Genomic DNA, 15,671 nt, shown 5'->3' with positions numbered 1-15,671 from the left:
ATTCAATACGCTGCAGTTATATGGTGTCAATGGGGCATTATATCAAGCAATACTTAGTCTTTATTTGAGTTGTAAGTCAGCAGTTAGAATTGAAGGAAGTACAGGAAGATGGTTTAATGTTAAATCTGGTGTGAGACAAGGATGTACATTATCCCCTCTGTTATTCATTATCTATATGGATCACATTATGAAGGAATGTGGTATTAAACCTGATATCAAAATTGGAGATGTTAATGTCAGCTCTTTGCTTTATGCGGATAATGTTATACTTCTAAATAAATCCGCTACAAGTCTGCAAGATTCTCTGACTAAATTGAATAGCTGTTGTAATAGATATGGTATGAAGGTCAGCAATAAAAAGACAAAGACAATGAAAATAGGCAGAATCATTGAAAATGTCAACTGTGTTGTGAATGGAGAATCTGTGGATCAAGTAAAACATTTCAGCTACTTAGGCATGATTTTTACTGAAGATGGTAAATTAAATATAGAAATAGACAACAGAATCAACAAAGCTGGTATGGTGGGAAGTCAACTGAATAAATTCATATGGAATAACAGAGAAATTAGTCGGAACACTAAATTAGCTGTATACAAGACAGTGTTCAAACCAGTTTTAACTTATGGATCTGAGAGCTGGGTCAGAAGTAAAACACTTGACCAAAGACTAGAGACTGCAGATATGAGAGTCCTGAGAAAGATTATAGGCGTGAACAGATGGCATCAATGGCAATATCATATTAAAAATGAGGATATTAGGAAAGAACTTGACATTGTCAGCATCCAGGAATGCATTAGCAGAGCTAATCTCAGGTGGTATGGTCACTTAAATAGAATGGGAGAGGAAAGATTAGCAAAACAAGTGTTCTCTGCCAGATTGGCAGGAAAATGACCCAGAGGAAGACCAAAATATAGGTGGATTGATACGGTACAAAGTGCCTTAGACGATAGAAATATAAGATCTGATAATGTTGGAGTCTTGACAAGTAACAGACTGATTTGGAGGAAAATTGTAGATAGGAAGTTAGTAATGATGTAATTTTTTCATGTAGTATTGTCATATCCTGTACACCCCTTGAGGGTACATGGCAGGAATTTGATGATGATGATGATTTACTCGCAAGCAAACAAAAGGTGACGATTAGAAGATTCCTGAAGCAGGGAGAAAGAAAGAACTAATCAGAACAAACTGTAAACAAAAACAATAGTTTCTCCTGCTATATTTTATCTATTTCTAATGGAGTGGCATTGTTTCCTGAACTTACTTTCAATCAAATGAAGAATTCTAACTCCCATCCCATCACAAAAAAAAGATGTTAATTTTATAGGTAATTAAAATGATACATAAATTATTGTCAAATCATACAAAAGTATCCATAAGTTAGAACTATCCAGCTTCTTGTTCACTTTATTTTTATGGCTTTTTTCCCCTCCTGCTATCACATTAAGCACTTATTACCATTCTCTCTCCCCCCAAGTTTTCCAAATAAATACGGTTTTTGTTGAACATTTCATTTTATAAAAACACCATGTTATTTTAAATTGGACAAATGAACTTCTTTCGAACTAGTTATTCATTTTTCTTTGCAAAGTACTCACCATATTCATTTAAACAATGTTCTTTACCAGCTTCCTTAAGTGATATTTTTTTTAAAATAAAAATGTTATTAATCTGCAGAACACAGCTGAACTGTATATGTGTATATCTACCAACAAATAAAAATTACTTGGCAAACAAATGCATTTTTTAAAATTAAAATAATTTGTTAACTTCTGTTATATCACACGTAATATCAAGAGAAACATTGTTCCATGAAGGCTAAGATATATCAATATGTAAAAAAATTTTAATGGAGCATGGGCACACTACACATATTAAAATAACTTTCACAGCTTGCACATGTAACAAAAGTTATACGGTATTTTATTCAAAAACTATAATATATTTCATCTAATGTTACATAGACATTGTCAGGGAGACAGACCATTAACTACATTCAAAACTTCATCAATTTCTCCTGATATGTACCCTTAATGTACATATCAGGAAACTGATAATGATGCGATTCATTCAAAGCATGAATCACAATAACGAGTGATATGACGTATATATTAGTTCATGTCTTGGTTGCAGTTGAAATATATGATGTTACACTATTAGAGTTCAGAGGAGCAATTGTAGACAATTGTGTAGATAGAAAATAATTTAAACTAATTATTAATTAATAAAAATCTCATAAACAATTAATAGTGATCAATTCCCAAAATGTGGATATTGGCATGCAGCCTGATCGGTTCAGGTTCAGACAATTTCATAGCATTTCATATATTTCAAGGAAGAGACGATCAAATTTGATTGTTTGGAATGAAGAAGTTTTGTCTGCTGTTCAAAAAAACTTTATTGCTAGTATTGATAACATGAGAAGCAAGGCCAGATTTGTTGGATTCCAAAATTGTAAGTCTTGATGGTCTTCAGTTCTAATCAAGGCAGAAAAGTCAGTCTGTCCAGACACTTGGTAAGGAAAGAGGTGATTTTTCCTTTGTAGATGGTAGGAAAGAAGCATAAATATTGAATTTAAGAAGAATCCTTGCCATTTATTCCAAGGTTCCTTTAAGGTAGAGTAATGAAATTCTTTTCACATTGGATTGTAGTCTAGTAGAAGGATGGTAATGTTTTTAATGATTGTTTTGTTATATCCATTACATATCAGATTGCTTTTAATTTTATTCAGTTCATCTAACAAAAGGAAATCAGAAGAGCATCATATGAACTCAATGACAAGACTCTTGATAATGCCTATTTTCTATGATGAATGATGGTGGGAGGATGAGAGAATGTATCTGCCAGTAAAGTTTGGCTTCTGATATTATTCCTTTGTTAAATTTAAAGAAATTATTCGGTCATGTTCTGCAGAAGATTTACCAAAAAGCAAGCAAGGCATTATTAGTAAATCAAATATGACATAAAAAAACATTTTTATTTAAATAATGCCCAACTTCTGGAACTTGAAAGTACTTTAAAAGATATTCTCAATCAAGACTATTTTGAGTTAATTTCTTGTATTTCTCTATCCTCAGCCATTTCATTCATAAATGTAGATTAATTTGTAAGTTTGAAATATCAGAAGGAAGAAACTGCCACAATATTCAACCAATAACTGAGTCTAACTGTAACAGCTGAGTTATAAACCATCAGACCACTAACAAATGATGAGATAAGTGTTTATCTAAAGGTCCCAATTTTACCTTCTTCTCGACATATACCTTACTTATAAATCATGGTAAACATGAAAAAAAAGTATGAGAGAATTATGCACAGATGAAGCAAATAAATTACGTTTTGAGAGTGCCCAAATTTTATACAAAGCAAAACCACCTCCTTTAATATACCCTTCTCAGAAGTACAAGCTCTTCACTTTCTAATGCCAGAAACACCAGTATTGTCATCATGAAGGCTGAAAATGGTAATACCATTGTTGTCATATAAATACCACCAAGTATAATCATATTAATATCCTATTAAGAGATAACCTACAGTGTTATCAGCAGAGATCCAACAAAAAGTCAAAATCAATAAATTAAATAAATTATTAGACAATGCACAGTTGTGGGATATCACTACTGTTGAGAGGGTACAAATTCATCATGCCTATCTGCTTCATTTGTGATCTTCCTAAAATATATAAGAATGGCACCCCAATATTGTGGACTGTATTGGCTCTCCCACTTATTACCTTGCAGAACACCTCTCTCATCATCTTCAAAACTTCACTGGCCACACCTTATATCAAAAACAGTTGGCTTTAAAGAGAAAATCTACATCTGTCTAATAATGAGATTATGGTTTCGTTTGATGTAGTCTCCCTATTCACTGCCATAACACTTGTAAACTCTTCAGTTTTGACAATCGGATTTCCCAGAAGACATTGTTAATCTATATATATTCACCATCAATGAAAGCTATTTTACATGGTATAATAAGTGGATCAAATAGTAGGAACAGAAATGGGCAGTCCTATCTCACCAGACTTAGCTGATTACTTTATGGAGCATCTAGAAAAAGAACTCTCTGACACTATATTTCTTCAGCCTCATATATGGTTATACTGTTTATATGATTTATATGGTTTATATGATTACATATTGTTGATGATATATTTGCAGTCTGGTCCTACACTGAGTCAGAATTACTACATTTCAAAGAGTTTCTAGAAAAAATAAACTCCTTGTACTCCCATATCAAGTTCACTATTGAATCCAATAATCAACTACCCTTTTTGGATAGCTTAATAATTCGCAATTCCACATGCCATGTTGAATTTTCAGTTTATCAGAAGCCAACCTTTAATGGCAGATACATTCACTCATCCTTCCACCATCATTCATCACAGAAAATGGGCATTATCAAGAGTTTTATAGAGCTAATACCATCTGCTATTCTGAACCCCTTTTGTTAGATTAACCGAATAAAATTAAAGGCAATCTGATGTGTAATGGATACAACAAAACTACTTCTTTTAACCCTTTTTATAAACACTTCTGGCTATAGATTTCTCCCACCCAATTCTCATCATCTGTTTCTAGCTTGTTGGTGCCAATGTTAGGAGCGGCCTTTTAAAATGCTGGCAGAAGCAGAAAAATGCATTTCCCAAGACATCTAGTAAGTGTGGAAAATTAGACCATCAATCTCCCAAATGCCACAACAAACTGCCATTCAAAAAATTATTGGTAATTATCATCCATCTACCAGACTACAATCTGATGTGAAAAGAATTTCAATACCCAAAGGTACCTTGGAACAAATAGCAAGGATTCTTCATAAATTCAATCTGTATGCTTCCTTCAAACCAGTTTGGAAACCGTCTTCCTTCTTACCATCTACAAAAGATACTTTAATACCTCTTTCCTTACCAAGTTTCTATCAAGCACCCTACTCATGTCATCTTTGTTATTTTGGACAGACTGGCCATTCTGCATTGATTAGAACCGAAGAACATCAAGACTATATTACATTTTTTGAACCGGACAAAACTTCTTCATTCCAGTAAGTTCAAATTCGATCATCTTTCCTTGAAACGTGAAATGCTATGAAATCATCCAAATCTGAACCAATCAGATTGCATGCCAACATTCATGTTTTAAAAATTGATCATTATTAATTGTTTATAAGGTTTTCTTTAATTAATTATTTTAAATTCTTTTTTTATCTACACAACTTTCTACAATTGCTGCTTTGAACTGTAATAGTGAGATATCATATACTTCAGCTGCAACTGAGACACAAGCTAATATACACATGATTTATGACTTATTGTGATTCATGTTTTGAATGAAGTTAATGGTCTATCTCCCTGACGATGTCCACGTAACGTTGGATGAAATACATTGGAGTTTATGAATAAAATTGCATTTTTATAGATGTATGAAAGTTTTACGAGTGTATAGCACATCAGTGCTCATCTTAATTGGTCAAATGCAATTAACTGTAGAATAACTTTGAATACTTTTATTTTTCAATTAATTGTAACCAAATAGGTACAGAGTGGGGGACAATGTGTTTTTTAAGATACTGTATATTAGAAAACAATAATGAAGGAGAATGCTATATTTGATTGGTATATTTATGCATATTAATTAGCTGCTTGCCATGAGCTCTTATTCTCTAGCAAGTACTTCACTTTATGTAAGTATTGAACTATAGTCTAATAATAAAAACATAGTGCACTGCTTACAGTCCAATGTTTTCACTGCATTCGCTTCCTTCTGCACAAAATTAGTTGGCCAAGTTAATGGCAACTATGCTCTGCAACAGGCAGATAAAAGCCATTCTTCCATGAACATCTGAGGGAGGCTTCAGGTGGCATTTATGAAACATTCAGGAGGAATGCAGTCAGGAGTACGCATCAATATTTGAGGGAGAAAAAGATCAAAAATGTTAAATATGGAAAGGTAGCTGGAGTAGATGAAATATGGAGGCATAAAAGTTTTCCAGTGGATACGCTGCATAATCCAGAAGGCTTGAATTCCAGATGATTGGAGTAGGGCTCTCATAGTCCCCCCCCCCCCAAAAAAAAGGAAATAAAACTGAATATTAGAATTACAGAGTGTTCCTGGTAAGATTTATGCAAGTATACTTGAGAAAAGGCTAAGAAAAATTGTGAAAAGGAAGCTTGGAGAAGAACAATCTAGGTTTAAGACAAAAAAAGATTGTGAGGTTCAGATTATCACTTAAAGACAAATAGTTGAGAAATATGGGAATATAATAATGATCTGCATTTAAGTTTCGTCTCTCGGGGAGATCCTGTAACCCTTAGAAAGTGCGTTCCCTGGGTGGCGGATAGGGGAGCCCACCGTGTGTGTGTATGGTGGGGTGGTCAGAATATACTGAATAAGGACTCATGGACCAACAGGGCCATAAGGGGCAATCATCTTGATTGTAAGGGAAGTGGCACTCCCATGGAGAGCTGGATCTATCCTCTTCTTCTTCTACTTTGAGGAAGATCCACTTACTTTAATCTTTCTTATAAGGCCTTATCAGCCAACTCTTCTTATTTTATGACCCTTATGCTATTAGAGTACTCGAGGGCCATGGGGTCTTTCCATTTCTGGCCTTATATTATACCCTCTCTATAAACCTTCCTATAATTCTTCTATAATCTACTCTTTCCTCCTTCAATATACCCTATTCCTTCTATGGGTTTAAATTTGGAAGAAGGCTAGTTCAGAAGCCTTAAGGTAGCAGCCATACCACTGAACTATTCCATCGTCAGCTAGTCCCCTGACATGGAGAACATAATTCTACTTGTAAGCTGACAGAAAAAGATAATCGCATTGAATCTATGGAAAACGACCCTGGAATGGAAAAGGTAAAACAAAAATGGAAACAACAAAATATAATACATATAGCAAACTGGAATGTAAGAGGAAAGGCATATAAAGAAATAGAATTAGACCAACTATTAAATGAAAGAAATTTTAAAATAGCAGTAATCACTGAAACAAAAAAGGAATTAAACGGAACTATGTGAACCAAAAATTTTAATGTGATATTGTTGGATTCTGAATGAAGAGAAATGAAAATTATTAATAATTCATTCAGAGTCCAACATAATCTGCCATTCCCTGAACTATATTTGCTCATCAGACTAATAATCTCTTATTAATAGTATGCTGTTCATATCTTTTTTTTAGTTATCTTTATTAATATTTATTTGTTCACTTATTTTATTTTGATATGAAGTACAGTTATAAAAATTATGTATTAAATGTTGCTTATTATTATGAGATTAATGTTATTACTAAAACAGAGATAAAAACTGTAAAATATGTAATCTTTTTATGTTATTAGAAAGATGTAATGTATCCAAATAATTCTTCAAAATAAGATTTGATTGGTTGTTGTGAGAAATTATGTTATTTTTAGCCAGCACATGCTTTAGCACAAGTTACTGTACAGTGTACAAGAAGCTAGTTCGGTATCAATAAAACCAGTTAGAACCAGATTTTGGCAGGAAAAGGAGAGTAGGATATCATGAGTAGTACATGGAAAAGAAGTGAGACAGTAATAAGCAGGAGAGAGATAACCTGGGGCTGAATGGAGTAGGAAGGAATTGGGAACCGCTCTGTATTTTGACTTAACTTTCGTGGAGCTCTTATTCTTTTATAATTTCCTATCGCCTCACAGAAGGATAGCATTGGACGAAACGATAATAAGAATGAGCAAGAAATATTGAAAGTTAGGCAATTACGAGCAAGAAGATAAATTCTCCCGAGTTAATTAATCACTTACTGAAACCCAAGATTCTATAATATTTCTGTGCTCTCATGGCGGAAGTATTCATAAACCAAGGAATGTTTGTAGGATTCTCGTTAATGAGGAAGCTATACTGTTTGTACCTGTAAGGATATCTTTTCTATGCCTAGTGTGAAGTAGTGAACTTATTTCAGGCGAACATAATTTAATCCTTATTGCTGTATTTAACTATTCAAGATCGAATGTGTGATATAGTGAGACATTTCCCTCTTGACGTGCCAAATATTGTACCATTTGGATTAATGGTTCAAGACTGAAAGTGTTATATATAGAGAAGCCTGTTGTAAGAAAACTTAATGTAATATTGGTAAACTGAAATTTCTGCAAACTATTCTGCTAGGTTGATAGAACTTTGAAATCTTCAAATGAATGTCTCATGGTTTATTATTATTATTATTATTATTACGGGCAACTCCAGGAGTCATTAGACTCATCGAGGGAGGCCCAAATCATATTCATCACAACTATTTGACATTCATACAGTATCTATCATACCTCGCCTTAAACTCATTCACTGTCACAGCATCCACTACAGACTCAGGGAGCGCATTCCACTCATTCACTACTCTAAAAGTAAAGAACCCAGCTCTAACACCTTTACTAACCACACTTTTGCCCAGTTTCCATGGATGTCCCCTAGTCCTCCCACAACCAGCCCTGTTCTCAAAAATATCTTCTGAATTAATTTTATAGAAACCCTTCAGTAATTTGAATGTCTCAATCATATCTCCCCTCCTCCGCCTATCAACCAATTTTTGCAACCCACAAATCCTCAACCTGTTCTCATACGGTTCATTCCACAGACCTGCTATCATCTTGGTCACTCGCCTCTGGATCCTCTCCACCTCCTCCCCATCAAGAAGAAACCTAGGTGACCAAATCTGAGCACAGTAGTCTAGATGGGGTCTTATCAAGGCTCGATAGAGAGGAACAATAACCTGCTTGTCTCTGCTTGTCAACATATTCTTCAGCAACCAAGTGATTTGATGAGCTGTTTTGGTCACTTTTCCAATGTGTCCCCTAAATTTCAATTCCTTATCTACCAACACTCCTAAATCTCATGCCTCATCAATTTCCTGGAGCAGGGTTCCACCAATGCAGTAAACTGCCGCCAATCTTTTCACCCCAAAATGCATAACCTTACATTTTGCCACATTAAACTGACATCCATTCTCCTTAGCCCAGACCTCCAATCTATCCAAATCATCCTGCAAAATTTTGACGTCATCTGCATTCACTATTGCCCTACCCAACTTCGCATCATCCGCAAACAAATGAACTGTTCCTCTCAGATCATTTCCTATATCATTTATGAACAAATTAAACAGCAGTGGTCCAAGAACAGATCCTTGTGGCACACCACTAGTCACAGGCCGTCTTGTGGACTCTACTCCCGAGTAAACCACTCTCTGATATCTCTCCGTCAACCACCCTCCTATCCATCTCACCAACCCTATGTCCATTCCCATATGCTGCAATTTACTGATTAGAATTCCATGTGGAATCCTGTCAAAGGCCTTGGCAAGGTCCAGTAGAATCACCGTAAACCCATTACCCTTATCCAGTTCAGCCGTCACTGTGTTATAATACGTGAGCAAGTTACTGAGGCATGACCTACCCTTCACAAAACCATGCTGTCCCCGATACAGTATCCCATTTTCTTCTATCCAATCTTGTATTTTCCTCTTGACTATTTTCTCTAAGACCTTGACAATGATTCCTGATATGCTAATTGGTCGGTAATTTACAACAGCAGTCTTGGAACCACCTTTATGCAGTGGAACTATTTTCCCCCCTTTCCACCCGCTCGGGACTAACCCAGACCCGAGACTCAAATTAAACAAAATGGTCAAGGGTACTGACAATTCTTTAGCTGCTTCTCGTACAACACGAGCTGGTATACCATCCAATCCCACAGATGTATTGACATTGAGGTTATGCAATAGACTACTCACCTCCACTTCATTAACCACAATTCCCGTATAATCTACTGGTTTATTCGTTTCTGCAATGTCACCACCTGGATGATATACTTTTGCAAAGTGCTCACTCAGTAACTCAACTATCTCAACTGATTCAGTTACCTCCCTACCATCGGCATTCTTTAAAATCAATCTGCCATGTACATTTTTCCTTTTACTTGCTACATATCTAAAAAACTGTTTAGGATTCTCTTTAGCCTGCATGGCCAATGTTCTTTCGTAATCCTTTTTTGCTTTTCTTACCACACTCGTCACCCTTCTGGCCTGCGCTTTATACCGTTCATGTGCCTGCCGGTCACCCTTCTCCTTAAATTCCCTCCATAGTTGTTTCTTTTTTTGCAACTCAAGCTTAATGGTGTTATTCATCCATTTAACCCCTACTTGATTTATTATTCGGACTCTAGGTATACAATCAGCCATTGCTTCATGCAAGCACTTCTTAACTACCTCCCATGCACTATCAACTTCTAGTCCTTGCAGTTGTACATGCCATGGCACTGAACCAATCAAACTCCTAAGCTTGTCATACTTTCCCGCCCGATAATTCCACATGTACCCTGTCTTAATTGAAAATTCTACACCTTTAGCCACCTCCCAAGTTAAGACCCTATGATCACTCTCACCGATTGGTGGCAATGTGGTCATATTTGTTACAGCCAAATCCTCAGATGTAATTACTAGGTCAAGCACTCTCTGATCCCTAGTATTTTCCATTATATGCTGTCGCAGATAGTTATCCCTTAATAACCGCATAAAACCAGTTCCTTCCTCCCATGTGTCCTCTCCTCACTCCAATCAATGCGACCATAGTTGAAATCTCCCATAATAATCACCCTCCTTCCACCCATTTCTTCTATTTGCTTGTGCATACTGTCACCACCATCTTTTCCATCACCTGGTCTATAGCAGCACCCAATTGTATATTTAGTTCTGCTAGCCACAATCTCACACCAAATGGCCTCAAATGTGCTCTTTTCTCTATCCTGCAATTCAACTTCTATTCTCCGTGGCTGGAGCTCATCAGCTATCATCAACAATACTCCTCCCCCCATTTTATTCTCTCTGTCATTCCTGAACACACTATACCCATCACATTCAATCCCACTAGTTATATCATCTACAGTCAGCCATGTTTCACTAATACCTATAACCTGTGGTCTGGAAGTGCCAACCATGGCCAAAAACTCTTCCTTCTTGTTCCTAATACTCCTAGTATTAGTGTACATGAATTTAAGACCCCCATTAGCCCCAACCCTACCTTGATGCCTTATATTAACTATCCCACTCTGATATTAACTATCCCACCCAAATCTTACATCATTATATTTTATAACTGTTCTGAATAGTTAAACTGAGTTGATATTTAAACTATATTGAATAATAACTTTGATCAGAGTGAAGTTGTGATAGGAATCCTTGATAATAAGAAGAATAGAATCTGTATGCATAAGTTCTAATCGTAATTATTATACTCAGCTGAGTAGTTTGTTAGTATCTCAATGAAAACTTAATTATTGTTTAACTGTATTTTCCCTACTTTGATGTAAATTTATGTGACACTGCATTAAATGTTTTTATTTGAGTTGAATCTTGTGTTTGCCTGATTTCTTTCATTCCACCGCTCATTAAATTAGTTCGAATCTTAGCGATACATCTATATATATAATAAGGAGAATTTCTGCCTGAATTAAGTTGGTAACAATATTGTGCTAGCAGATGGTTGATTTCACAATGTTGCTTATGCAAATTAGAACATAGTGTGGCACAATAAAAAAAATAAATTTTCGCTGTGTTCGAATGTGGAGTCAGTCAGCAGCTAAGAATATACATCGGAGTACAACGTAGGATCCAACAATATACAGTGGAGTTGACGGAGACCAAAGATCACAAGCAGGAGTCATGATTTGGATTCATAACTTCCCTTTCAAAACAGTTAAAACATTATAAATTATGGAATGAAAGAATAATAGAAGCTAGAATAAAAATAGATAGAGGCTATTTAACAATAATTGGTTTATATGCCCCAGAAGAAGGAAGAGAACAGGATAATACTGATTTTTATAATCAGCTACAAAATATATATAATAAAATAAATAAAAATGATTACGTAATTTTAGCAGGAGACTTATATGCAAGAATTGGAAACACGAAAATTAATAATAATATAGGAATACATGGAGAACATAGTTTAAACATGAATGGTAAAAAATCGATTGACTTTGTAGTTTATAAGAACCTAAAAATAATGAATTCCTTCTATAAACATAAAGACATATATTAATATACTTGGGCAGCAAGAGGATGGAAATCAATATTAGATTATTTTATATTAAATGAAAAGACATCAAAATTATCACTAGATGTTAGAGTTCACAGAGGATATGAAATAAGCAGTGACCACTTCCTTGTTAAAATAAAATTGAGATTACCACCTAAATGGCTATAACTAACAAGAACAGAAAGAAAATTTGAAACATTTGTTTATAAAACTAAACAACTGAATGACACAAATGTACAATGGCTATATGAACAAAGAATTAACCAATATCTAGATAAAATAAAACGAAATGAAGAAATAGAAATAGAATGGCTTAATATAAAAACGATACTAAATGCAGCAGCAAATGAAAGCTTGGGAAAGACCAGAAAATTCAATAAAAAGAAAAAAGTGAAGATCTGGGATGATACAATCAAAGAAATAATCAAAAAGAAAAAAAAAAGCCTATCACAAATGGTTAAGCAGTAAAAGATTAGAAGATGAAATAGAATATAAAAGAATAAGAGCCATAGCTAAAAGAGAAGTCAGAAAAAGACAGAGAATCATGGAACAAATTTGTTTCTAATTTAGAACATGATTTATATAAAATAAGACCCAATGTACATAAGTTTTTGAAACATTTAAATGCAGATACCAAAGAAAACATAAAATTAAACACCAAATTGAAATTAGAAGAATTTTTAAATTGTGGACAGACAAATATTTAAAAAAAAAGACAACTGGCAAACAATTAATGAAAATGAAAAGGAAATAACTAAAGAAGAATTAGAAATCAGCCTGAAAGAAACAAGAAACGGAAAATCACCTGAAGAAGATAAGCTAGGTTCAGATTTATATAAATGCGCAGGAACAAGATTCAAAGAAAGACTCTTATTATTTTTAAATAAAATTTATTCAACTGGTATCCCCCCAATAGAATGGAAGAAAGCAATTGTGATTCCTATCTTTAAAAAAGGTAATAGAGATGACCCTAAAAACTATGGAGGTATCAGTATACTAAATTCCTGTTACAAAATATATTTACAGAATCTTAAATAGCAAACTACTGAAATATTCCAAAAACTTTATTTTAGAAGTACAGAATGGATTTAGAAAAGGACGATCATGTATAGACCCGGCCTTTTGCCTAAAATTAATAATAGAGAAAAGAAGAGAATACAATTTAGAAACACATATTGCATTTATTGACTTTGAAAAATCATTTGATAAAGTTAAAAGAAACATATTATTTAACATATTAAAAGAAAGACAAATACCAAATAATATCCTAAAAGCTATCACAAGTATATATGAAAATAATCAAATACAAATAAGATTAAATCACGAGCTATGATATACGAGAGAGATAAACCAAGGGGTCCGACAGGGATATCCCCTCTCAGCAACTCTTTTTAATATTTATTTAATGAAATAATAATAAAATGAAATAAAAATATAAAAATCAAGGAATTAAACTTTCTCCTACAGCGAACTTAAATACCCTCCTTTTTGCTGATGACCAAATAATAATTACAAATTCTGAAGATAACTTACAGAAAGCCATTTTAGATCTAAATGAGATAACCAAAGATTATTGTTTGATAATATCAATAGAAAAATCAAAAACTATGGCCTTTAAAGGACAAGATCCAGCAAGAACTAAAATAGTAATAGATAACAAGATTTTAGAACAGATGAATTCATTTAACTACCTAGGATGTATGATCACATATGAAAATGAAAAAGATATAAAAGTAAAAATCGTAAAATATTTAAAAATAACAGGTGTAATTAACTCTATATTTAAACCAAACCTAGTTCAAAAACAAACTAGATTAAAAGTTAGCCTTACCAGTCTTAATGTATGGAAGCAAAATCTGGACAATAAAACAAAAAGACAAACAAAGATTAATAACAGCAGAAATGAAGTTTATGAGAAAAACTGCAAAGTATACCCTATTTGATCACAAAAGAAATGAAGAAATTATGAAAGAATTAAACCAAGAACCAGTAATAGAAAAAATTAAAAAATATAAACATAAATGGATGGAACACGTTCAAAGAATGAAAACAGAAAGATTACCAAATCAAGCCTTAAAGTACAAGCCATTAAGAAAAAGAAAACCAGGACGTCCTCTTAAACGATTCAACGATGACTTATAAGGCTGGAACAGGCCATGCTAGGCCTAAATCCTTGATACACATGATGATGATTTAAGTTTTGTAGTCTGGAAAAGGCAAATGAAAGGTGACAAGAGAAAAGCTGTTCAGAACTAGTTATATGGTGTAAATAGGACATTATATTGAACAACACGATCTATATTTGTTGTTGTGTATATAAATCATAAGTCAACACTTAAAATTGAAGGAGGTATAGGAATATATGGTTTGATGTTAAATTAGGTGAGACAAGGGTGAGCATTATCTCCACTGTTATTCATCATCTATATGGATCACATTATGATGGAAAGTGGTATTAAGCTTGATATCAAAATTGGATATGTTAATCTCAGCTGCTCTTTATCTTATGCAGTTGATGTTATGCTTCTAAATCTAATACAAGTATAAATCTAGTACAAGTCTGTAAGATTCACTGACTAAATTGAATAACTGCTGTAAGAAATTTGGTATAAAAATTGGCAATATAAAAAGACAAAGACAATGAAAATAGACAAATCTCACGTGGTGTGGTCACTGAAGCCGAATGAGAGAGGAAAGTTAGCCAAAACGAGTGTTTTTTGCCAAGATGACAGGAAAAAGACTTAGAGGAAGACTAAGATCTAGGAAGACCGAAGAAGTAAGAAGTGCTTTAGAAGATAAAAATAAAATATATGATCTGATAATATTAAAGTCAAAAACAGATTAATTTGTCAGAAAAGTGTTGATAGGAAGTTTGCAACGATGTACTTTTTCATGTCACCCAATCATGATATCCCTTGAGACAACATATCAGGAATTTGAAAATCATGACTATAATTTTTTCTTACCAATTTATGAGTTATATTATCTTCCTTCTCCTCCTGAAATGTCAGATCCAATCCTACAGGTTTCCGAGGCATATTATCTATATTGCTAAGTCTGTTGTTTTATGAGCTATATAAGAAAATAAATATAATGTTAAACACTATTCAAATACTTTTATGTAATCATCTTGTCATATAAAATAATTTTATTAAAAAGTAAGCTCATTTATTGATGTTAAATTAGCATTATACTGATATATATATATATATATATATATATATATATATATCAACATACTTCTCTTATAATAATGCAACAATTTTAAGTTGTATGCTCAAATATTTTTTCTTTTATTAAAAATAAACACCAAAAATGGAATAAATTAAAACTGAACTTTTCTATTTTTTAAGCAAAAAATTAATTTTTTTTTGCTTTATTATAAAGACAAACAATTTTATATAGTAATGTTAATCAGACAATTGGTCTTGAAAGCAGTGACAAAATGATATAAAATATTCAAGAGGAATGAAGTGGAGAATAGATATCAATATGAGACAAAAAAAAAGCATCAAAAACCAGAAAGGTAGCAATTTGAGGCAGAAATCTGAGAGTAGATATAAATACATATGAGATATGCATTTCGACCAGAAATGCT

General features: G+C 33.4%; 1 protein-coding gene across 2 annotated transcripts in view; it reads right to left on the bottom strand.

Moving 5' to 3' along the window:
* Positions 1-15,671, bottom strand: part of LOC150097373 (TATA box-binding protein-associated factor RNA polymerase I subunit A-like) — a 232,994-nt gene that overhangs the window by 204,351 nt on the left and 12,972 nt on the right. For both annotated transcript variants that reach the window (XM_090407416.1, XM_090407417.1), the window contains exon 2: positions 15,040-15,145. In XM_090407416.1, the coding sequence (XP_090263542.1) occupies positions 15,040-15,111 (72 nt within the window). In that variant the 5' untranslated portion in view covers positions 15,112-15,145. The remainder of the gene's footprint in view (positions 1-15,039; positions 15,146-15,671) is intronic.

This window comes from Typopeltis vanoorti, chromosome 17, assembly GCF_054136105.1.
Source record: "Typopeltis vanoorti isolate ZY-2024b chromosome 17, IOZ_Tvanoo_1.0, whole genome shotgun sequence".
Taxonomy (NCBI): domain Eukaryota; kingdom Metazoa; phylum Arthropoda; class Arachnida; order Uropygi; family Thelyphonidae; genus Typopeltis; species Typopeltis vanoorti.
This window is presented reverse-complemented; position numbering and strand designations above follow the sequence as displayed.